At 36.6% G+C, this 24,268-nt stretch overlaps 3 protein-coding genes across 3 annotated transcripts; 2 read left to right on the top strand and 1 right to left on the bottom strand.

The window, feature by feature from the left end:
* The first annotated feature begins 10,980 nt into the window (after positions 1-10,980).
* Positions 10,981-16,879, top strand: LOC113329937 (histone-lysine N-methyltransferase, H3 lysine-9 specific SUVH4-like). The gene is made up of 15 exons (XM_026576770.1): positions 10,981-11,542; positions 11,641-11,688; positions 12,287-12,349; positions 12,469-12,523; positions 12,618-12,727; positions 12,865-13,044; positions 13,166-13,264; positions 13,940-14,038; positions 14,135-14,184; positions 14,283-14,371; positions 14,524-14,683; positions 15,002-15,107; positions 15,226-15,405; positions 16,128-16,349; positions 16,446-16,879. Exons 1-15 carry the CDS (start codon positions 11,099-11,101, stop codon positions 16,557-16,559), a joined length of 2,019 nt encoding a protein of 672 aa, XP_026432555.1. The 5' UTR covers positions 10,981-11,098; the 3' UTR covers positions 16,560-16,879.
* A 305-nt stretch (positions 16,880-17,184) lies between these two features.
* On the top strand, positions 17,185-17,590 carry LOC113329765 (SKP1-like protein 11). The gene is made up of 2 exons (XM_026576599.1): positions 17,185-17,296; positions 17,367-17,590. The coding sequence occupies exons 1-2, from the start codon at positions 17,185-17,187 to the stop codon at positions 17,588-17,590; spliced, it is 336 nt and encodes a 111-aa protein (XP_026432384.1).
* A 910-nt stretch (positions 17,591-18,500) lies between these two features.
* LOC113329938 (endoglucanase 12-like) lies at positions 18,501-22,519 on the bottom strand. Its single transcript, XM_026576771.1, has 6 exons — positions 22,240-22,519; positions 21,026-21,517; positions 20,476-20,777; positions 19,650-20,247; positions 19,388-19,560; positions 18,501-19,167 (listed from the first exon to the last, which is right to left on the bottom strand). The coding sequence occupies exons 2-6, from the start codon at positions 21,396-21,398 to the stop codon at positions 18,766-18,768; spliced, it is 1,848 nt and encodes a 615-aa protein (XP_026432556.1). The 5' UTR covers positions 21,399-21,517; positions 22,240-22,519; the 3' UTR covers positions 18,501-18,765.
* Between the last annotated feature and the right edge of the window lie 1,749 nt (positions 22,520-24,268).

Genomic DNA, 24,268 nt, shown 5'->3' with positions numbered 1-24,268 from the left:
ATAAAGCAGGCAGGGCAAAGCTACAGACAATGACAAAATGAGCAAACCCACAGATAATGAGCAAAACCACGGATGCAGTAATGCTTTGCAGGTATGCATGTGACAGAAACAAAGAGAAAGCTAACACATATATACACAAGGTTATTGTTTGCTAAGTATGCAAATGAGGCAGACTATGTTACATGGCAGACTAAGCTAACACATGGCAGGCTAAGCTAACATATATATACAAACAGTAAGCCAAAATGAAGTGGAATGCAGGGAAAATGAAAATGCAGTGAAAATGAAAATGCAGTGATGCTAAGTTAACAACTACAAAATGGCAGATAAACTACAGCTAAGATGAAGTGGAATGATGATGTTATTAAACTATTACAAAATGGCAGATCAAATAAACTAATTACGTCTAACACTATTAACAACAAAAAACCAAAAATCTAACACATATATACAAGCAGTATATTCAAAATCAGTAAAGTGGAAGAAAAGAAACAATCACACCGCTACCGAGTCCCCGGCAGCGGCGCCAAAAACTTGGTAGGACTTGAAAGAAGCCTACGACTATGTCTAACTGCAAGTGCACAGTGTCGATATGCAACACAGGGCAAGCACATGTCGATCCTCAGGGACAAGGTGGGTGCTAAAGTTGCTTCTAATGGTCTTTACTAACTGATTCTATGTGACAAAGTGACAGATGATGATTTTTGTGTTGTGTTGAAATACAACTGAGCTATTTTGGTGCAACTGAACTAGTGACAGAAAGTAAAGCTAGAGTGTGAACAAAACTGGAAAGTGCTAAGGTTCTTTTAATCCACCATTAACCTACACTATGAACTCAGCTGATATAGCATCATTCTTGTCCTTATAGCAGGTAAGGGTGAAGATTCTAGTCTTCCCTTTTACCTAAGGTGTTTCACCAGTGGATGAATCAATCACAAATAAGATATCAATCCTAAGCACTAACTGTCTAACTAAAGCACAACTAGTCAGAGGATTCATAACAGTCTATAAGGCATGAGTTGTGCTATAATCACATAGTTTTATCCTAACTAAAATGCATACATGGCATGCACTGTGAGAGCAAAATGTGACAAACGTAACCAAGATTGAAATTTTTCTAGAACAATTTAAGCATTCAAGAATCACACAAACAACATAAATAACATAGTACAAAGCTATGGTTTCATCTCAACCTTAGCTTAGTGAACTAAAACATGTTCAAATTATACTACTGGATGAAACAGATGAAATAGTAAAATTACAGAACACTAAGAGCTTGGTGCTCCGGCTAGCCCGGGCATACCCACACACACAATACCCTGTTCTATTTTATACCCAAAATTAGGATTCTTAACAATTTCCCCCAAAATTCCCAAATTAGGGTTTACATTGAAAATTAAAATTAAAGCTCACCCGTCTTTGCTTTTGTTGTCTCCCCCTCGACCCCATCTCTCTTCTGCGTCTCTGATGCTCTTCCTATGTTCCTATTGTTCCCTACTGATGCCCTAGCTAGCTGTTTTACAAACTCCACACCCTAGGGTTTCACGGGATGTGAAATGGGCAAAATATCTATCCTAGAGAGATGGTGGTGGCAGTGATGGAACTGGTGGTGGTGATGGAGGTGACGACTGCAGTGGCAGGGAATGGTGGTGGAGCAGTTCTCTGCAATTTGGGGAAGATGGAGTTTGGGGAGAAGAGAAAAGAGATCGATGGATTTTGGATTGGGGAGTGTTTGGTTGGGAAGAGGGTATTTGGTTGTTAGGATGTGAGGCGGAACATCAAGTTTTGATGATTGGTGATAAAGGGCGTACGATGAGAAGGTGATGGAATGATCCAACGGAGCGATGGAGATGGGTGTGGAGCGACCGTTGGATGTGAGATACATCAAAACTGACGGTCCAAGATGGAGTTAGGTTCTATAGTGTTAGACAGGAACATCAAAGCTCGATGCACTCTGATGAAGCGACCGTTGGATGATGGAATGGATCCAATCTGACGGCTAAGGAGAGAAGCGGGTTTGGGTTTGGATTTTGGGTTTAGGATATGGGTTTGGGTTTGGGAAATGGATTTGGACTTAGGTAATCTTGAGCCCATTTCTTCTTTAAGAACAATTTCTTCCTTGTTAAGCCCATTTTCATCCTTGAGTCTTCCATACCGCATTCTTCACTTCTTTTCCGCTAGAGTTTCCTTCGGCTTTTTCACGTGTCTTTGCTCTTTTCACTCCGCAACTCATCTAGACTTTATTTTGTACCTAAAAATGCAAAATTAATTAATAAAAGATATTTATCCTTGAGGAGAGTAAAATACAAAATTCATTGCAAAAAGGAATTTTATAGTATGCAAAAAGGGATAAGTGCCAATAAAATGATACAGAAATAATGCAATATTTGGCACCTATCAGTCACCCACATAACATTGTTCCTTTTACAGCTGTAAGTAGGAGAAATGTTATGCTCATAATCAGAAAAATCCCCATTGCAGTCTTTTTCGCGATTGTGGAATGAATGTTTAACTGAACACTGAGGGGAAAATTTAATGACTTCTTTCGACATCCAAATAAGAATGTTGTGAATTTTTTCATTCCTTATGTGAAAGTGACATCTTATTTCAACATGACCTTTCTTTCTGCAATAATAGCAGTTGACATGAGAATTTTTATTTATGCTCAACTAAGTCATTCTTGTAGGCTCACGAACTACATCAATGGTAGTAGAAGGATTTTTTTCCATAACAAAACTCATCTTACATGTAATTTGAGCTTTTATACCTTTATAGCCCAGACCATGTGTATCACGATGTTCTTTGCAAGTCCCAAGCATAGAGGATAGTTTTGTAGAGCTAGAAATTGAACCTTTTCAAATTCTTTTTTAATGCCTTGATCCTTTCCGTACTAAGGTCAGTCTCCAATTGTTTTTCCCGTGTGATAAAAATATTTTCTCTGTCGTTGAAACATTCTTGTTGAGAGACATATATTTCTTCGGTTTTTGCAAGTCTTTCTTTCAACACAAAGAGATTTTGACAAAGATTATCACATTCAGATTTCTTTGAACATATATCCTCGTCACGATTTTTGAGAGTATCTTGTAACAAACTATACCCACCATCGCACCCCCTAAAGAGTTTTCTCAATTTTCTGTCTTCAATGCAGAGAGGAGTCAGAAATTCAGTTAAACATGATGTTGACCTTTTTTCCTTTAGAATACGATCAAAGAGAATTATGTAATGAGAAACTTCTTCTTCGACATCTTGTCCTTCTTCTGAATCACTTTCATCAGAAAGTTCATCTAACTGTTTATCAAGACGTTCTTCCCAGTTAGATATGGATTTAGAAGGTGACGGAGTCGTAACAACATTCTTAATGGAATCAAGACTTTTATCCAAGATAGAATGTTCCTGAACTGGTGATGCGTGACCATAGACATTCTCGTCCATATCATATCGCTACAAACACAGACTTATCAGGTCTTTAATGTGTTTGCATGCTCTAATACCAATTGAAAATGCGGGGGTCTAACAACCACACCCAACAATTCGTTTGGAAATCTGAGAGAACTTACTCCAATACACTTTCTAGAGAATCAACTAGACAGTCAGACTCAATCTAGAATAAAGTGTATCAAAGAGTATAATATCTCTAACTCTTAATTCAACCCGCAATCATCAAATAGAAATCTGCGAGCCCGATTGAATATAAGATGAGTAAACTTGAACGGTACCAAAGACCAATGTCCAAGTGTCAATCAATGTAAATCAACAACCAAAGGTTGGATATTCTAATTGATTGATCATAGCGCACAACCTGTGATATTTCAATTATATAACAAAATATAATGCGGAAAAGAAATAACACAGACACCAGAATTTTGTTAATGAGGAAACCGCAAATGCAGAGAAACCCCGGGACCTAGTCCAGATTGAACACCACACTGTATTAAGTCGCTACAGACACTAGCCTACTACCAATTAACTTCAGACTGGACTGTAGTTGAACCCTAATCAATCTCACACTAATTCAAGGTATAGTTGCGCTCCTTACGTCTCTGATCCCAGCAGGATACTATGCACTTGATTCCCTTAGCTGATCTCACCCACAACCAAGAGTTGGTACGACCCAAAGTCGAAGACTTGATAAACAAATCTGTCTCACGTAGAAAAGTCTATAGGATTGAATAAATCTGTCTCCCACAGAAATACCCAAGAGTTTTTGTCCCGTCTTTTGATAAATTAAGGTGAACAGGAACCAATTGATAAAACAGACTTATATTCCCGAAGAACATCCTAGTATTATCAATCACCTCACAATAATCTTAATCAACTAGCGAAACAAAATATTGTGGAATCACAAACTATGAGACGAAGATGTTTGTGACTACTTTACTATCTTGCCTATTGGAGAAATAAATCTCAAGCCAATTTTACAATTGTACTCGTACGATAGAAACAACAAGATCAAATCACACAACTACAAGAGGAGTAGTATCGGTCTGGCTTCGCAATACCAATTAAGTCTTCAAGTCATTAACCTATAGGGTCTCGAGAAGAAACCTAAGGTTAAAGGAGAATCGACTCTAGCTATACAACTTTCCAATCCAGGTTACCTTGGTAACAAAGCATTCAATATTCACCGTTAGATGAAAAACCTGATTCAACCAAGCTAATATCTTTCAACCGTTAGATCGAACTTAGCTTGTTACACACAAATGAAATGTACCCTCATTTAGGTTTATGTAACCGTTCCCAAACGTGTACACTCATGTTGGCTCAACATTTAGTTAACCGAGGTTAGACATATGTTTACTCTCATATTAACCTTATTCATGTTATCCATAAATAGTTCAAATGACTCAAATGAAACTAGTTAAAGAGTTGTTCAATTGCATAGAAGAACACAATTGAAACCAAATCGGTTTGATTCACTTAAATCAATCATGAACATTATAGCAACGGTTTGCAAAGATTGCATTCCTTAAGATTTAAATGTTTAAGTTCATGAACAGATCGATTTGATAAAATAACCAGCTTAAGTATGCGTACTTAAGTAACCAGATTTGAGTTTGTTAAGTTTCCAAACTCAGCAGAAATTCTCGGTTCAAAAACTTCCGCCAGTATGTGTACGGGTACGCATACTTAATGTGACTAGTTTAGGAGTTTGTAATTCCCAAACCTAGTAGATATTTTCGGTTCAAAAACCTCCTCTAGTATGCGTACGGGTGCGTATACTTAAGGTGACTAGTTTAGGAGTTTGTAATTCCTAAACACGGCAGAAGTTTTCGGTTCGAAAACCTCTACCAGTATGCGTACGAGTACGCACACTTATGTTGTCTCCTTCACCAATATTGTACACACACATATGCATACACTTGGTTCCCAGTTTATGGATTTATACACTAATGTACGAACATACTATATATGCTTATATCCAAAGGTGGTTATCTCATCAAATCTTAATTTCAATCATTGAAACTTTCTTAGAGGACGTTATATAGTTGTTGTTCACAAACTATTTTTGGTTAAAGCGATTTTCAAGTTATTGAAATTATCATAATGAAACATTCCAAGGCAATACCAAATGATTTTATCACACAAACCATGTTAGATGTAGCTCGGAAATTTTCATATGATCTTATTCGGACTTTCATCACGAATGTAAGATGAACATGGCTAAAGTGAAAGCTTTCCAACACATATTTCGAGAAATATATAAGCGAGGTAATCTCATCTCGAAACATATAGTTTTGATCACTAACATTGACAAACATGCTTGAGATAGCGACACGTGCGAGTTCGACCGAGCAATGCTCTAACACATTGGCCTATTGTCCACAAAACAAACAAAAGTTTGAGCTCCTCATAATAGTCAGATAACAAATATGGCTTCTTATTATCTTACGTCAACTCATTCGCCTTCCTGACATAACGTTGTAAAAACTTTTCAACCCAACCACTTTAAATCCATACGCTTTTATTTGTCTATATGTAGATTTCTTACACATCATTTGAGTATAAATGAAGTCTTTGTTACCATCTATCTCCTGATAACCAATTTTGTATGTTAAATGGAAGTAAGTTTCCTTCACATGGAATTCCCGCTAACATGTACAAATCTAACGGTGAAACTCCTATTTAAGAACATATTCGTAATTCGAGTTAATTTGTTGAGGTTTACAAAAAAAATAATAATAAAAAAAAATCTTCCACCATCGTTTGAATATAACTTGAATTATTTGGAGCATGTGGTTTATAGGTTGTGTATGATATAAATGCAGCCAAGGATATCTTCGAATTCTCTCTTGAACAATATGTTGAAGTAACATGAACACCGTACGGAACTCAGACCACCCACCTCTTAGATAGACTAAACTAACTCGCTCCGGATGACCAGATATGTGCATAGGGAGTACACCATCACCGGCTAGTTGTATAATATTTTAAAACTCATATTTTTATACACAATATAACATAATCGCCTGGTTTGGGTATTAGTAGATCCTTTGAGTTTTCTATTTCTTTTTCTTTTATCACTAATATTTGTTTAGGAAGTAAAATAAACATAATTTTGTTAAACTAGAGAAGAGAATTAATTAGAGAAGAAAAGAGAGATAAGGGAAGGTGCAAAGGGGAATGAGATGATGGTATGGGCGTTACAATGTCGAACGTTGGCGATATAGTTAATAATGTTCAGCGGTATTCTGCGTAGTGCTAGCGATAAAGACTCTATCATCGGTGTTAATTATAAATTATTTCGTCCGCTAGAATCTCTATCGCTCAATGGTTTTTCTATGATGTCGCAACTCATTTTCCGTGTCACCTGGTATGCCCAATAATTTTCTTTAATCATGTAAACAGGAGTACGCCTTATAATCATTTTCCAGAAAACCCTTGATCTTAAAATCTATGTTATCTATTACATTACAAAATTACCTTGGGTTTCAAGCACTCAACCTCTGATATTTCTCATTTCAAAAATACCCTTAGACTTGTCTCTCTTATTTTGTCGGTAAGTGCACTACTGCAGGGTCTCTCACCAAGCATTTTCCTACTTGAAATTATCGCCCAAAGTTTATTTTCATATCTAAAAAGATCATGTTTACCATAACCTGAATAAAATGCATAATTGTAAAACCCTTCTTCTTCTTCTATAGAAATATTCAGACAAATTCTGAGAACACGGTAATTCTTTAATTATGTAAACGTGAAGGAGATAAAACCAATGTTGGACTTCATAATATTTCGAAGTCCTAATGACCAACACTTATCCAATATTCTTGCTAGCAAACGGTCATTGATCCCCACAATTGTTAACGGCAAATGCAGCTATTAATGGGATGAGTATTAATTCATGTAAACCAAAATAATTGCAGCCGTTGAACTGAATTGGTGCCGGATTTTAGCAAATACGATACCAGTTTTTAGCAATCATGTTGGGCTCAACAAAGACAAACAAAACAGATGGGCTTTTTGTCTAGACACAAAACCCATCAAGTGTTCCTAGCCTCTTTTTCATAATCTTTAGAGGGGAAATTAGGGGGAGACCCAAAAATAAATATTCTCATTCTCATGCCCATAATTAATTTTAGGTACCGTGACACCATAATTAAATGAAATTATTAAAAATGTATGCTGACGGATTATGCATCCGCATGACGGGTTATGCATCAGGGGTATAATTGACAACGCAACTTGGATATAACATATCTAAAAATCCGCGCCTTGGAATTTTACAAATTTTATATCGTTGGAAATCTTTTTAAGAGAGCTACGCGACGAGTACAACACAATAATATTAAATTTTTGTTTTTCACGAAAAAATTGGAGGTGATCATCATTTTAGGCAAAATTTCGAAAACTGACTACATAACCATTATGCAGCCACAAAAAAAGATGCATAACACATTCTGCAGACGCATAACGAATTATGCAACCATTTTCTCGACTGCATAACAAATTATGCATCTGCATAACAAAGTTATGCATCTATAACAAGTTATGTAGCCATTGTTTTGGTTGATTTTAGTGCGTACATAAAAAACTCATATGATGCAATATGAGTCTCCGGCATTGGCCTTACTCACATGGTTGTTAGCCAGTGATGCCAGTGATAACAGGTTATGCATCTATTTTCTCGATGCATAAAAGATTGTGCAACAAATTTCTCGATGCATTATGCAGCCATATTTTCGGATGCATAACAGGTTATGCATCAATTTTCACGACTGCATAACATGTTATGCAGATATTATTGTAGTTGCATGACAAGTTGTGCAGTCTTTGTTTTTGTTGGTTTCAATAGTAACGAAAAAGTTGATGCATAACGTGCTATGCAACCGTTTTCTGGACTACATAACAAGTTATGCAACAAATTTTGTAGATGCATAACAGGTTATGCATCCATTTTCATAGCTGCATAACAACTTAAAACAACACCCAACAGACTAAAAACCAAATCTGATCTTGACATGTTATGCAGTCATAACAACGTGTCATGCATAACTAGCCACCAACTTCACAGCTCCCCATCTATATCTCGACAAAAATCAGACTCTTCAATCTCGGACAACAAGCACACCCTCATATCCATTGTTGCAGACGTAGAATAAAACATCATAGATTCAAGTCAAATCCTGGCAGCAAACCAAGCTGCCGTTGATAATGCTTCTTCTGTCAAAACCTGATGTGTTAAACCCTGTAATGTCGCACCACAAACCGCCTCCAACAATCCTTGTTCGATACAAACACTAAACACCACCAATCTGCAGCCATTCATCTCATAAAACTGACGGCATCTACACTCTTTCTTAACTATTTTAAAGGACCCAAACTCTATCCGATGCTGAAACAAATTGGTAACCAAGTTAGATCACCCTACTGGCTTCTAATTAACGCCACATCCGCTGCAAACAATCCTTGTACTCATCCCACAAACGCACAACAAACTAGCAAGGAAACGGTGCGGTCAAGCAGCTGCAGCTGGTTATGTTCTTGTTTTTTAGCCTTGACCAAATCTTCCACAGCACTAACCAAATTTGCGAATCACTCTGCACCCTTTTCTTCCTTATTTTCTCGCTGCCAGAACTGTACCAAACCCTCACCATAGACAACATGTATCCTTCGATATCTTGTTGGTTTCAAACCCACGGCAACAACACACAACACCCACACAAACATCTGCAGCAGCATTTGTTTCTTCTCCTCTTCTTACACGACCCAAATAATCAACAATGCCCATAGCAGCAACCATTGTAACAGCTGCGAACTAGGTGGTAATAAGATGGTGGTTCAGCTTTTCTGTCGAATAGTTGATATACGCTACCTGATGGTGTTGTTGTATGTTGAGAAACCATCTCCTTCAGCTCTCAAATTCCTGCAATTTCACATTCAACACAACCCAATAACTCCACTTCTTCCAGGAATTATAAACTAGACTCATTCATCATTATTTACTGTCACAATACCACAACAACAACATCTCTTGGACAGAGAAAAGTGGGGATGTAAGAAATTATTCTTTCGTGGCTCTCTTGAGTTAAAATACAACCCAAACTTCTACATCATCTCGAGCTCCCGATTCTTCGAACACAACCACCAAAACCTATTTAATCAATCAGTCCCAGATCCCCTTTTCTTTGTTGATTTCAGTTTTGCAACTTCACCAAATTCCTTATCTGATCTTCTAAAACTTCATTCATAATCAATTACATCAACAGATCAGACCCTAACTTCTTCCTCTCAAACATTACCTCAACTGTAGATGATTCGAATCACAAACGAACCCTTGAATACACCCAATCCAGTTGACAAACGGACCCAACTTGGTTGCTGCAATTTCTAATCTCAATCGAGATTTTGGACTCCGTCGATAGATAGGAAAGAAAGCTGTAGGGAAATACGAATCTGAGAAGAAGAAGAAGGAAAAAAAAAGACCGAAACATAATTTCAGAAATTATGGGTTTGAGAATAATTTTCTTCCAGAAAATGAGTGCGCGCCTGTGTTTTTCTGAGCGTGGGTTTCATAGTAGAAAAGTCTGGAAGAATAGGTCTCCCTGTAGTTTTCACATCTTTAAAATACTTTAAAGAAAAATGCTCACTCGATAAACATCGATCTAAACTTAAAGCATTGTCTACGTATCTTCATGTATTTACAATAAACCTAACCCTCTCGATAATTTTTTTCCTTAAAGTTTGTGAGTAACTAACTAACACCGGTACTTGATATGTTAGGCCACACACTATGCATAGTTGGTCATTTTGCTTGGCTATATTTTCAATATAGTTAAGCTAAAATAGAGCAAAATCGCAACACTTATGGACTGTTGTAGAGATGAATTTCTTGGTTTATGGAGATGGAAAATTAGTTTCTTTCCGGATAATAAATATGTCAGTTTTCGGAAATGTTTTTTTTTTATATCCGATGTTTCAGGTTTTTAATGAATAAATTGGAAAATCCCTGATTTTTTTTTTTGATGCTAAGGCGTAGGCCCGTCCTGTCTCCTGGCCGTGTAGCTACCGGCTTATCCCCACTGAGCAAACTCGGTCCTTCTAAAATCCATGTTAAAGTTAGTATAAATTAAACTTGAACGAAGATTCGAATCGCTGACTTCCTACTTGAGAGTCCAACTCCTGGTCAATTGGACTAACCCCAGGTAGTTGGAAAATCCCTGAAATTTAGGCTACGTATCTAACATTTGGTTTATGTAATTTAATTGACGAAAACTGAATTTCTATTTGGCTTTACTGACCTACAATGAGGAATCTTTAAACTCAGTTGTTTATCACATTACCAAATTACCCTCCGGTTTTAATCTCTCAATTATTTATTTTTCTTGGTAACTGCAGCAGCCCTGTATCTCTGACACAGAGTGCGATTAAAATTCAAATTTTGAATTTCAAAATTAGCCCGCCCATTCCCGTCACTTCGTCTTCCCCAAAAAAGTATTAATTCCACATTCTCTTTTTCCGAGAATAACAATTCCATTCTCTCACGACTCCTCCACTTTCAAACCCTAAAAAATCTATCAACCTTTCCCCCATTTTCATCTTCCTTTCCTTAACTTAAACCCTAAAAACCCCTTTGTAAAAATCCTTCAAAATTACAGTGGAAATGGTTGATGATGGAAGAAGGAGAAGTTCTAGAATCAAAAAGATAGTTAAGGAAATTAGATATGATGACCGTGGAGGTGATATTGAAGAGGAAGAACCAGTTGTTAAGAAGAAGAGAATCAGTAAATCAAACAACGATGTAAAGGTTTCAAAGAAATTAACAGAGAAGAATCAATCAATTGATGAGTCTAATGATTTGGGAGAAGTTGTTACTGCTGATGTTGAACATGAAGTGAAGATTGGTGGTGAAAATGGTATTGAATCGGTTGAAAAGAGTGTAAAATCGGCTGCAAAGCGTAGAAAATCGGTTGTAAATAGTATGAAATCGGCAGAAAAGAGTTTCGAATCGGCTGAAAAGGGTACAGAATCCGATGAGAGGAGCGATTATGCTAAAGTTAGAGCAACTATCAGGGCTTTTAATTCGCACTATCTCCACTTTGTTCAGGTTTGTGCACAAAAAACCTAACTATTAAAATCGGAGTGTTAGAATTACTTTTTTCAATTTTTTGTCTGAGTTTTTTTGATGTTTATTTGTTGGTGCAGGAGGAAGAACTCCGAGTTAAGAACCTCGAAGAAGAATTGAAAAACAAGGTTAGTTTATTACCATTCTTGTTAGTTTCAAGCAATTGGATGCATTTCAATCCGAGTTAGGTTGATTTTTGTGTGGAAATTTTATAGAAGTTAGTATGGAATTAAGGAAATTGATGAAATGTCTTGATGTGATAGTATAAGGATGCTTGAATATAACATGAATTATGTATTAGTTTTACATAATTTTCGTTTTGTTTTTGGCAATTACAATAGCTAGACTGCCTTCCAAACTTGTGCTACCTACAATGTTGTACATATCTAAGTGATTGGTGATTACAAGGAGGCAGGCCCCCTCCTGATTGTGTCTCAAGATTGCATTGTTACGACTTATGTTATGTATCCTTAAAAAGAACTGGATTCTAATGCCTTTAAGCTTGGAGGGATACCTCTGTAAGATGTTTAGAATATTTCGAAGCAGTGAGGAATCAGTATTGGTTTACTAGTGGTGATGAAATAGGAGATTTGTGTGATCATTATGTTTGATACCCCATTATGAAATTAGTGAAAACTGTGTACATTAATCTATCTTAGTAGCTTTTATTTCTATTTTACATATCCCCTACCATTGAACTACTTTATTATATTGGCAAATGTGCAGAAAGATGATGAAAAAGCTGGGAAAAGACCTTCCAAACGCCCGGATTTGAAGGCAATTTCCCAGGCAAGTAGCTCTAATATCTTAGATTCCCTGGAAATCAGTGTTATCAGAGCTTAGTCATTTCAGATATTCGTTATTTTCTTAATCCATAAGTCGTCTAACTTCTTATATTTTTTTGTCAGATGTTAGACGAAAACACCATTCTATATCCTGATAAAAGACCTGGCCACCTGCCAGGTTTGCTTCCACAGATCACGTTTATGTCAATGGAATATGTGTGAACTTTAATACATTTGAGCAGAGTAGGATTTTTTTGTTTTTCATGTCGCAGGTGTTGATGTAGGGCACCAGTTCTATTCAAGGGCTGAAATGTGTGTCGTGGGCTTGCACAACCATTGGTTAAATGGAATTGATTTTATGGGTGCCAAATTCAAAAAAGTGGTAATGGATTTTAAAATTTGGCCAGTCACTTTGCGTATTATGGTGAAGTGGTAATACTAAGGAAAAAACTATGTGATTAAGTTCTTAGCTGTCCAATATTCTAGCAATTTATCAAGTTTTGTTTTCATGTGCTGCAGGCAGAATTTAAGAACTATACCTTTCCCGTCGCCATCTCAATTGTGTTATCAGGACAATATGAAGATGATCTAGATAATTCTGATGATGTTATTTATACTGGTCAAGGGGGTAACGATTTACTTGGTAATAAATCTCAAATAGCTGACCAAGTAATGAAACGTGGCAATCTGGCACTCAAGGTTAGCAATTTTCTCCTTTTAAATCTAGTAATTTCTTTGGTTTTTGTTTTATATATTCATATAACTAACTGTGTATTAATGGAACTAAAATTATTACTATTTTTTCCTTTTTCCTTTGCAGAATAACATTGGCCAGAATGTTCCAGTTAGAGTCATCCGTGGACTGAAATGTCCTAGTAGCTACTGTGGAAAGGTTTATACCTACGATGGACTATATAATGTAAGTCCTTTGGGCTCAATTGAAGCACCTATAGACTCATGCCTTTCGAATTGTCAATTTCTGTATGACGGTGATTTGACAAATATACTGGTCTAAGAATGTAGACTTAATATAACAGATACATATGTTAGGTTCAATTCCTTTAGTTGACATGGTTCTACTGATTTAGTTTGCAATTATGTTTTCAGTCTTCTTATTAGTTACTAGTAATTGTTATGGCTAAAAGTTTAGCAATTAAGGTCAGGGGTGGAGCTACATTTACAAAGATTGGTTTTATATGGTGCGTATACAGTTAGCTGCTGTTATAAGTTTTAGCTGTTGGAAACTTCATTATGCAACGCATACATACATGGTGCCCCACCGAATAAAAATGATGATTTTAGTGCCCGCCCAATAAAAGTTCCTGGCGCCACTGCCCATGGCCTTGTCAAATTTGCCTACAGAGACATACAACTAGATCATAGGAGTGTGGGCTGACTGCATATCAGGGATTAAATCTTGTAATGACTATGTTTTAGGGTGTAGATTAAATTTGTTTGGGATGTTATTATAACTACATAGCCTGCTTTTATTTTTTCTTGCCTTTGTTAGAAGTACCCTTTACTCTAAACAACTTAACTGACATAGTAGTAAGTAACCTTACACTTTTGTTTGATACTGAATCGTAATCTACAGGTTGTTGATTATTGGGCCGAGAAAGGTGTTTCTGGTTTTACAATATACAAGTATCGTCTCAAGCGCCTTGAGGGGCAGCCAGTTCTGACTACCAACCAGGTTTGTCTTCACATACTAACAGTCAAAGACAATAGTATAATTTTTATATCTAATCATGACTAGGAATTTACGATTGCTTGATGATATCATCTGCAGGTTCAATTTACTAGAGCACAAGCTCCCAAATGCGCAGATGATATTCGTGGGTAGGAACTTGTAATCTAGACTTTGACGTCTCTAGATTTATCTAACACAACCTTGTAACTGAGTTTTATTTTTTGTTTTTCTTTTTAAATCGATGAAGATTGGTCTGTAAAGACATTAGTGGGGGCCAAGAAAACATTCCTATTCCAGCGACCAATTTGGTTGATGACCCACCTGGTCCTCCTACAGGTAAGATTTAGTGTGCAACCACCTAGGTAGATACTATCTTTCTGTTTCGTCTTTTTCGTGGATGCCTATAGGAGCATAATGGTTATTCATGCATAATACTGAATAACAACTAGCTACTTCTATTTTGAATCTAATGGGTTCTGATTATATAGGTTTGACATATATCACCACTGCTCAAGTTTCTGCAAGTGTGAGAATTCCTGTAAATGCCTTTGGCTGCAAGTGCAAAGGAGCTTGTATTGATCCTAGTATATGTGCCTGTGCAAAGCTTAATGGTGCAGAGTTTCCATATGTGTCTAAAGATGGTGGCAGGTAAAAAATATTCGCTCTTTCCTACTTCAGTCATTTGCTTACAAATATTTGACTTATACCGTCTTCTTATGCCATGTACTTGGTACTGATAGTCTGATATATGTTAAAAATGTATTGCTAAGATTCTTCTCTTAATTTTCTTTTTGGATGTATTCTCCTCCTCTTGGGCACATTTAAAATATGAGCTGTAATGGTACCCACTGCATAAGTGCAGTTTGACAAGATAGTTGGATTCACCAAATTGATTTGCTTATGAGCATGAGTTCATGTTCATTTTTACATAGATTTTGAGAGCATTGTTACCTTTTTCCTTTTCAGATTGATTGAAGCCAAGGATGTGGTGTATGAATGTGGACCACATTGTGGATGTGGACCTGATTGTGTAAACAAGACATCTCAGCGCGGATTAAAATACCGTCTTGAGGTAGCCTTTAACTATATTGTATTCGATGCAATTTCTTTTAATCTTCTGAATTTACCATGTTCTTTATTAAAGTATGAGGAAGGCTTACAATATGGTTTCATTTGGTGTCTCTTTAAAGGTATATCGTACCCCCAAAAAAGGATGGGGAGTAAGATCGTGGGATTTTATTCCCTCCGGGGCTTTCGTATGTGAATATATTGGAGTTATCAAGACGACGAACGAGGTACATGATCCGGAGAACTTCTTCATTTTTGACATCGATTGCCTTCAGACGATGAAAGGACTAGATGGAAGAGAGGTACTACTTTACTACTTGCAATACATGGTTATTTAGTTGAAATGTCACTGTTACCATTTGTTTTTTGTTTATTTAGTACTTTATATGTAGTATCCTGATAAATTTGGATTATCACCTACTAAGACCTTAACACCAAGTGATCCTAAACATAAATCAACTGGACTTGCAAAGCATAGTAAGTATACAGAATTTATGTAAATGCTCATGTAATATTTGCTTCTTAGTAAATCAATCTAGATGGACAAGTAGTATCCGAAAACAAACTGTAAGAGGCATACAGATGAGATTTATCAGTAGCTATAACAGGACAGAGTGCTGCTATTTTGCCACTACAGGTCTCTGATATAGAGCTTTGTATGAAGTAGTTTACATAGATTCTCCTACTGATATTATTTCCATGGTCTGTCTTGCATAATTATAGAAAAAGTTACACATGCAATGACAAATGCACATGTAATACCTGTTTCTTTTAAGATAGTGCATCAATCTGTGAATGCAGTTGCTGTTTGACACCTAGATGGATGAGTAGTATACAAGTACAAACTGTAGGAGGCATACAGAAGAGATTAAGAGATTTATCTGTAGGTTTAACAGGACAGACAGTACTTGAAGTTTGCTGCTAGTACTCTGATATAGAGATTCTGCTGTTTCTTATATGTACTTGTATGAAGTAATCTATATGGATGCACCTGCTGATTTGATTTCCTTGGTCTGTCTTACAGAGAAGGAAAGGTGATGTATCCATATCTCCAGGTGCTCTCTCGGACAAAGCAGCAGATGAAGTTGATTATTGTATTGATGCTGGATTGACTGGCAATGTTACTAGATATATTAATCACAGCTGCGCTCCCAATCTATTTGTCCAGTGTGTATTAAGTGAGCATCACGATATAAAGCTTGCACGAATTGTTTTATTCGCTGCTGATAATATACCCCCTCTTCAGGTAATGTGCTTCTTTTAACTGTTTACTTTCAAGAGCTTTTTCTTGTATCTATACCTTTATCGTTTTAGTAATTGAATGCATTTCATGTTTTTGTAGGAATTATCCTATGATTATGGTTACGCTGTTGACAGCGTGGTGGACAAGGAAGGAAACATCAAGCACATGGACTGTTACTGCGGGGCACCTGACTGCAAGAAGAGGATGTTCTAGGTAATGGGTCCTGTGGTATCTTTTTGTAGATAACGAAGTTGAAACTTAAATTTTGTTACGTATTCAAGGAAATGAATCTTACCTTTGAATCTGAAGAAGGGGAATTGAGGTGGTTAGACAGATGAGAGATTCAAATGGAACTGCAGTATATCTTCAGGATGCACTGTCTCCAGAGATTTTGAGATGATAAAGAATTTTGTAGTTCCAGGAAGACTCACATTTTCCTACTTTGGTTACCGTAAAGTTTTTGAGTTTTCAGTCTGAGCACTACTGACATGAGCTTATTGTGGTCATATTATGTCATCTCTTTTTTGGACACCCTTCGAATTGTTTATCTTTTTGTTTCTGAAATCACTCCCCAATATGAGATGTAGCAGAAGAAAGTACCAACAGATTCTACTCCTACAGGGAATCTAAACCCCTACCATCTATGAATTGAATTAAAGTCCTGCACAGAGATTACTGTGTTAGCATCTGTAAATCAGGTTTTATCTTAGAATCCGAGTCCAACCAAAAAAAGAAATTTAGTCAGTAGTAGTATAAACACACCTTAACACGGCAGAGAGAAACACACTTTCTTTGTTTCAATATTCACAAATTCTTGTATTGCGAATCTGGGATCACCATGGCAGAGGCACCGGCAGCAGCAAAGATGATTACTTTAAAGAGTTCTGACGAACAGACCTTCGTTATTGAGGAATCTGTTGCATTGCATCAAAGGCAGTATCTTGGCAAAGGTAATAGTATACTGCAGGAAACACGCTGAGGTTGAGACCAGTGATGCTGAAAAACAGATTTGGGATGCAGAATTTGTGAACGTCGGTAATAATATTCAATTATTATTCGACTTAATCGTGGCTTCGAATTCTCTTAATACAAACGGATTGGCATACTTGGCAAAGCACAAGGTGTGGGAGATGATGAGCGGTAAAACACCGGAGCAATTACGTTCCACATTCAACATTGGGGCCTATTTCACCCCTGAAGAAGATGAACAGCATCGCAGGGAAAATCCATGGGCTTTTGAATGAATGATTTAGTTTGCAGCAGCAGCTAGGAGTTAGAGGCGATCATAGCTGGTTAATTTCTTTGGATTTATATTTTGGTTTTATGTTTAAATTCTTCTCTTTGGTTTTCTGTTCCTTATTCTGTCTGGAAACAATCATCTGACAATCTGACAAAACTTATGCACCCTGGCTAAAAGGTAATTTGCAAATTACAGACAAACTTTGCGAGCATCTAGATACATTGCTAACTAGTTAGTTTCATTATGCACACAACACCTTGCAGTTCATAATGAACTCGATGCATACAAAGAAAAAACAACCAGCAACATCTAAAACAACTTTCACCTTTCGCCATGTGATTTCGCTAAAAGCTTGGCAACACATAAGACCACCTTGTTCCCTTGTTTAATCAGCATTGGCAAAACTTATGTACCCTGACAAAACTTATGCACCCTGACAAAACTTATGCACCCTTATTCTTTCCGGAAACAATTATCTGACAAATCTTATGTGCCCTGGCTAAATGGAAAGATGCAAATTACAGAAAACTTCGCGAGCATCTAGGTACATTGAGTTCATCGTGCACACCTCAAAACCTTGCAGGTCATAATGAACTCATGCATACAAAGAAAACAACCAGGAACATCTAAAACAACTGTCGCCTTCCGCCATGTGATTTCGCTAAAAGCTTGGCAACACATAAGGCCACCTTGTTTAATCATGCACCCTGAGAAAACTTATGTACCCTTATTCTGCCTGGAAACAATCGTCTGACAAATCTTACGCACCCTGGCTAAATGGAAAGATGCAAATTACAAAAAACTTCGTGAGCATCTAGATACATTGTTAACTAGTGAGTTCATTATGCACACCACAACACCTAGCAGTTCATAATGAACTCGATGCATACAAAGAAAAAACAACCAGCAACATCTAAAACAACTTTCACCTTCTGCCAACTGATATTAAAGAAACGACACAGTTCAGAATCTACTAGAGTAATAATGTAAACAGTCAATCTTTATGACCCTGGAATACGTAAAACCCCCACAATAGATTAGCCCAATGATGGTAATAATTACAAGAAGAATCTATCCGTGTCTTTATATGAAGAAGCAAAATATAATTCAGATCACGAATTTCTAGGTACCAAAAGGGGGTAACTATATCAATTTAACTATGGCTAGAAAATGACTGAATCAAGGTTTCCATGGAGGAGGAGGTGGTGGAGGAGTAGGGGACAGCGGTGGTACGCCTGAGAACATAGTGTTCTTGTCAACTATGCTTCCCCCAGTAGTCGTCAAGGACACTAAAGCTGCCACGAGTCCTGCATTTCCGGCTAACGTTGGTTCAGTGAAGTTATAATTACGCCGGAAATCTTGAAACTTATCAGACCTGTCGGGACCGCCAACCATGGCTCCCGTAAGATTGTGGGGATTAGAATTCTTAGTGTCTCGCCATTTAAAGCCTTCTTTACAGGTGTATTGGTGACCATCAAGAGGTATAGATGCACCTCTGTGGTGCACATGCTTCGGAAACTTCTCCCCATATCCAACTACGTAGCTCATCTTACTTGGGTTTGCCCCAAGAATGTAATCAACCTTTTCACAGCAATGTAGATACATATAATGAGTAACTGAACTGCAAATGTGAACACATTAATAAATTTACTATCCTCGATGAACATACTGATAGTCTGATGTAACATCTACTAAGTTGTCATGATTTTATCAAGCTAAGAAGTAGATTTTGACTGTTAGTGCAGACTAAAAAAAGTGAAAGTTAGCGATGCAGTTCATATAAAAGATACGGATGTAGCACCTGAGAAGTGGCAAATTTGTGCAGTTCATCTGCACCAGTGTATTGCGTTCCACAGTACCAGCCAGGCACGCCTGTTGCGTTCATATAATCAACAAATAGAGAAGCTATGAAAGCAGCATTCACAACATACTGCAGATTCTGGGGGCCTCCATGGTTCAATTGTATCAAGCCACCTGCAACGAAATGAAACGTCATCAACCTTGATCTGAAAACAATAATATTAAGTTTCATTTCAGTTTATATATGAATGAACAAAGCTCACCTTTAGTAAAATTGTAAACATTGTACTTCTTAAGATACGAACACATATTTAAACTAGTAAGATTCTGATAGCTTCTCAGCATGTCCTCATAAGGATACCCTGGGCTCAGAAAGATCCGCATCCTAGTTAACAACAATTCAGCAGCTGGTAACTTGTTGTCCCAACTCAAAACTCCCATATCTGCTGTTCGGAGAGACGCATTCGCATTCTGCGGTATTCCTGGATTCGTGGCCAGGGAAAGATAACTCGAATTACCAGTTGCATAATACATCCAAGCCGAGCCCCACATGAACTCATCCCAGTATCCAGACGACTTGTAAAACTGTTCAATATCTGGTTTCCCTGTGCTATATGTGGAACGTTTAGTAAAATCCCTACCAAATGCAAACAAGGCAGTAGCACCTTTTATGAGTTTTTGGGAGTATTTTCTGTCGTCGATGAAGACAATTGATGCAGATGCTAGAGCTGATGCCATTTCACTGGCCAAGTCGCATCCTGCAGTTGTTGTTTGCACCGGGCGGTCATAATTCATGTCTTCTGGTCTTTGCCAACAGTTATGATCATCTGGTAAAGTTGAGTCACTCCTACCAACGCCTACCTATGGTAGGTTAAGCAAGGTAAAAAGTTTGAACGAGAACCAATATGTAATGTAACCAAATAATTATAACAAAATATGCACATGTCCTTGAGATAGAGTAAGAAGAATAAAACGATCAAATTTCCTTTCATATGTTATGACAATGTCATGAGGCAGAGGCCATATAGACTTGGCCTAATACCAGAGAATACTGAAGGAACTGTAAGTAAGTAAGAAGTTCATAGATACCTGGCTATAAATTTTGTCGATATTTGTGGCGGAAGAATTGAAGGTAAGAAGTAGGTAATCGGTGCCCCATTTGATGATATCCCTTATATGATCATATTCCCCTATCGATTTGTATTTATGACTATATTCTATCACACTCCAACTTAGCATACTCATAGAGAAAGCCATCGGGAAACTGAACTTAATGTTGTCTCCAGCATCATAATAGCCGCCAACTAGTCCACCTTTCACATCCTTCACTCCATCTTTTAATCCAGAAGGTCCTCTCCATGAAATGTTATGGTTCTTCGGCAACCTCCCCGCTGCACAGAACCCTCAAAATTTTGTAACCCTACTTAAAACATACACTAAGAGTTTCTGACATACTAATTCAAAAAGAAAGAAAAGGAAAAGAATGGTCTGAACAACTGCAAAATCCTCTCGAAAGCAAGGATACGTTCCGTCTCTTGCATAGACGACTACATGATATCTATGGACAGCTGAATAAGAACTTGCTAATAGAGATTATAAAAAGATAAAAAAGAGAGAAGACTTAAGACAAGGGACTCACACATTTGTGCGTCAAAAAATTTGAGCGCCTTTGTGAGAGCAACATGGTATTGATCCGGAGGAGTGGGATGGACTTTATGGTTTGGCCAATTCTTGACGATAATCGTTGGAAGAGCAATGACAACAAAAGCTAAAACAATTGTCCAAAATGACCATTTTACCGCTTGTCTACTACAAACTACACAACCAAAATCCATATATTTCTTTCTTTTGTTCTCTTTAGGTCCTAATAACCAACTTTGTTGAGCTTGATCTAATTGTTGTTGATTAGTTAGAGCTCCTCTGTCTAAATTATCATCCACTTTCGTATTTCTATCTCTATTGTCATCATCGTGCATCTCAAATGAACCTCCCCATAGATTCGACGAAAGCATCTTGACTTTCCTCTCTCAATCTCAGTGACTCCCTCAAAATTCCAACATCAAGAAACACAAAGTTTTGAGGCAATCCACTTCAATTCGCTTGGGGTTTTCGACGATTACATCAATTTGATCTGTTAAAAAGAAACCCATTTCATAGTTAATCAAAAATGAACCAGAATTGAATAACAATTATCAAAATTCTATTTCTGGAAAAGAACATCAGAGCAACAAAGAACAGCATTTTTCCAGAGGGGGTGTGCATGAAACATGAAATTGAAAAAACCCCATTACAGAAACTGACTATGATCCACACAACATGATAAACACATATCAAAATTCATCAAAACACAACCAGAATTGAATCAATAATCTTCTTTTTTGTTTTTTTTGATATTTCTGAAACAGAACAAAAGTAAAATTGAAAGGAGTCAATTGAATAAGTACATTAGTGTGTGCATGAAAGATGAAATGCAAGCAAAACCCACTTGAGATTTTAAACTAAAAATGAAGAATCAACATGATTCATGACATAAATGATCAAAAAAATCATAAAAAATGTCATCTTTATACACAGGTATAGAATAAATGAAAATTTTTGAGGAGTCAATGAAGAATTGTAAAATGAAATCAAACAAAAACCCACTTCAGATTTTGAACCAAATTGGAGAATAAACGTGAATTGATGACATGAATGATCAAAAAAATCAAAAAAATGTCGTCTTTGAACACAGATACAAAGGTGTATTTGTGATTTTCAAGAAAAATTCAAACAAATCATGAGATGATGATGATGATGATGATGTAAAAAGGATCAAACATGAAATTGAGATTCACAAAAAGTTGCAGAAAATACCTTGAATCAAAGATGAAAAGTAAAACCCAAACACAAAACTGACTTCGTCTTCTTCTTCTTGTTTTGGTTGACTACAGATAGTGAGATTTAAAGAGAGAAAGGCATGATTTTTGTCTGGTTTTTTCTAGGGCTTTGGGGTCGGAATCCATGGGAATGAGAATGAGAATGAGAATGGAATGAAGATGAAGAAGAATTGAAGGCGGGTTTTTCGGAGAGACCAAGTTTATGCTGTGAATGAATCTTTTAATTTAATGAAGAAGAAAAAAATGCAGTGAAAAACTCTGTAGAGTGAAACATGGATTTTCTATCCTGTGTACAGTTGTACTGCACTATTTACTTACTTACTTACTACTATTTATTCTTACATCTCTTTTACATTCCTTTTTGTCTACACCGTACACCTGGATTTTTAGATCAACATTCCGGTCTGTTTGGCAAGTAGAAGCAGAAATGATATGATTTTTCTTTCACAGAATTGGTTAAAAAGACTAAAATCAACAATCCTGGATGAAAAAGATATTTAGGTTTTGATACTGTTTAAATGGACAAAAATGTTAAAATAGTTAGGATGTAAACAGTTTCATCCTACCCATTTTCAAATATTTTTTTTCTTATTTTAAATTTACAACAGGATGCATCCAGTTTCATCATCGCTATTTTTTAAGTTTAAGCCAGATGAATCCAGTTTCATCCTTACTATCTTTTTTTTTGTCCATTTTACCCGTAATAATTTATATCCGTCCATTATAACCATATTTTAAAACGAAAAATGAGTCATTTGTCCAAATATTTTTAAAACATGGTTCAAATGGACGAGTAAAAATTATTATAAGTGAAATGGACACCAAAAAAAATAGCAAGGATGAAACTGGATTCATCCTGATGTAAATTGAAAATAAGAAAAAGTTTTTAAAAATGGTTAGGATAAAACTGTTCACATCCTGGCTATTTTTACGTTTTTGTTCATTTAAACAGTATCAAAATCTAAATATCTTTTTTACCCAAAAATTGTTGATTTTGGTCTTTTTAACTAATTTTGTGATTTTAAAAATATTTGGACAAATGACCCTTTTTCCGTTTTTCTTTGAAGCATGAAATGACGTTGATTCATAAGCTTTTTGGCAATTAATTGTCATACTAAATTGTATACCAAACTAATTTTTGATATTTCTAACTTTGATCAAATTACTATCATACACTTATATTATTTATTTCTCATCACTTTTATCAGCATAGAATAAGGGCAAAATGGTCCGCATGAAAATTGCAGCTTCAAAACACTGTTCCCTTTATAATAGTTACTTGTATTCGGCATGTGCTTAAACTTGATCCCACGAACCTCCAGTAAAAGAGTGGGTAGTATATAGAAAGGCTAATTTTCTTCGCGTTTGACTATTATACCCTCATATTATTTATTCCTCATCACTTGCATCGGCACAGAGTAGGGGTAAAAGTGTCCAAATGAAATTTACAGCTTCCTAAAACTGTTCGTCTATTCCCTTTATATAATATAATAGAATAGATGGATAGATTTTTTACTTACCTATCACGTAGAAGTGAGTCAAGTCCAAGCCTAAGACGGGGACCAGGAGATATGTTTTCACTTGCCGGCATCCTCATTCACAACGTCTCTTTCTTGACCCCAACAGTATTTGGGGTGGTGCTCAAGTAGTTGCTGTAATAAGCTTCATTTTCTCACCTGTGATCTTTCTACTACCAGCACCACTCCAAATTCAATGAACCCACTGAAAACAACCATGGCACATTTTTAGAATATGGGTTGTTCAAGGAAGTAAATGTATATTCGTCCACTCCAACTCTCATGTGAGTTGTTTTCCAGCAGGGAAGATCACTAAAAGTTTGTATATGCAAATCGAGTAAGGAGTTTGAGTTACTCCATCGCTCTCTCAGTTAAAAGCTCAATCGCTTTTTTCTTATAACTCGAAAGAAAGTGGCACGAAAAGCATGCATGATGAAACCAATTATGGGTTGATTAGCAAATTTTAGTGCAAGTGGCACATTAAGCTCA

This window comes from Papaver somniferum, unplaced genomic scaffold (genome assembly GCF_003573695.1).
Source record: "Papaver somniferum cultivar HN1 unplaced genomic scaffold, ASM357369v1 unplaced-scaffold_117, whole genome shotgun sequence".
NCBI classification, from domain to species: domain Eukaryota; kingdom Viridiplantae; phylum Streptophyta; class Magnoliopsida; order Ranunculales; family Papaveraceae; genus Papaver; species Papaver somniferum.
Note: the sequence above shows the minus strand (reverse complement) of the source record. Positions and strands in the feature narration are given on the sequence as shown.

Bases quoted from the DNA above. Each gene is read 5' to 3' on its own strand.
- LOC113329937 (XM_026576770.1), top strand. From the start codon at position 11,099: ATGGTTGATGATGGAAGAAGGAGAAGTTCTAGAATCAAAAAGATAGTT. The intron at 14,039-14,134 runs GTTTGTCTTCAC...TATCATCTGCAG, and splicing joins CAGTTCTGACTACCAACCAG to GTTCAATTTACTAGAGCACA. The intron at 14,684-15,001 runs GTAAAAAATATT...TTTCCTTTTCAG, and splicing joins GTGTCTAAAGATGGTGGCAG to ATTGATTGAAGCCAAGGATG.
- LOC113329765 (XM_026576599.1), top strand. From the start codon at position 17,185: ATGGCAGAGGCACCGGCAGCAGCAAAGATGATTACTTTAAAGAGTTCT. The intron at 17,297-17,366 runs GTAATAGTATAC...TTTGGGATGCAG, and splicing joins AAGGCAGTATCTTGGCAAAG to AATTTGTGAACGTCGGTAAT.
- LOC113329938 (XM_026576771.1), bottom strand. From the start codon at position 21,398: ATGCTTTCGTCGAATCTATGGGGAGGTTCATTTGAGATGCACGATGAT. The intron at 19,561-19,649 runs GTGAGCTTTGTT...ATTTCGTTGCAG, and splicing joins TGTTTACAATTTTACTAAAG to GTGGCTTGATACAATTGAAC. The intron at 19,168-19,387 runs GTGCTACATCCG...TGCTGTGAAAAG, and splicing joins ACAAATTTGCCACTTCTCAG to GTTGATTACATTCTTGGGGC.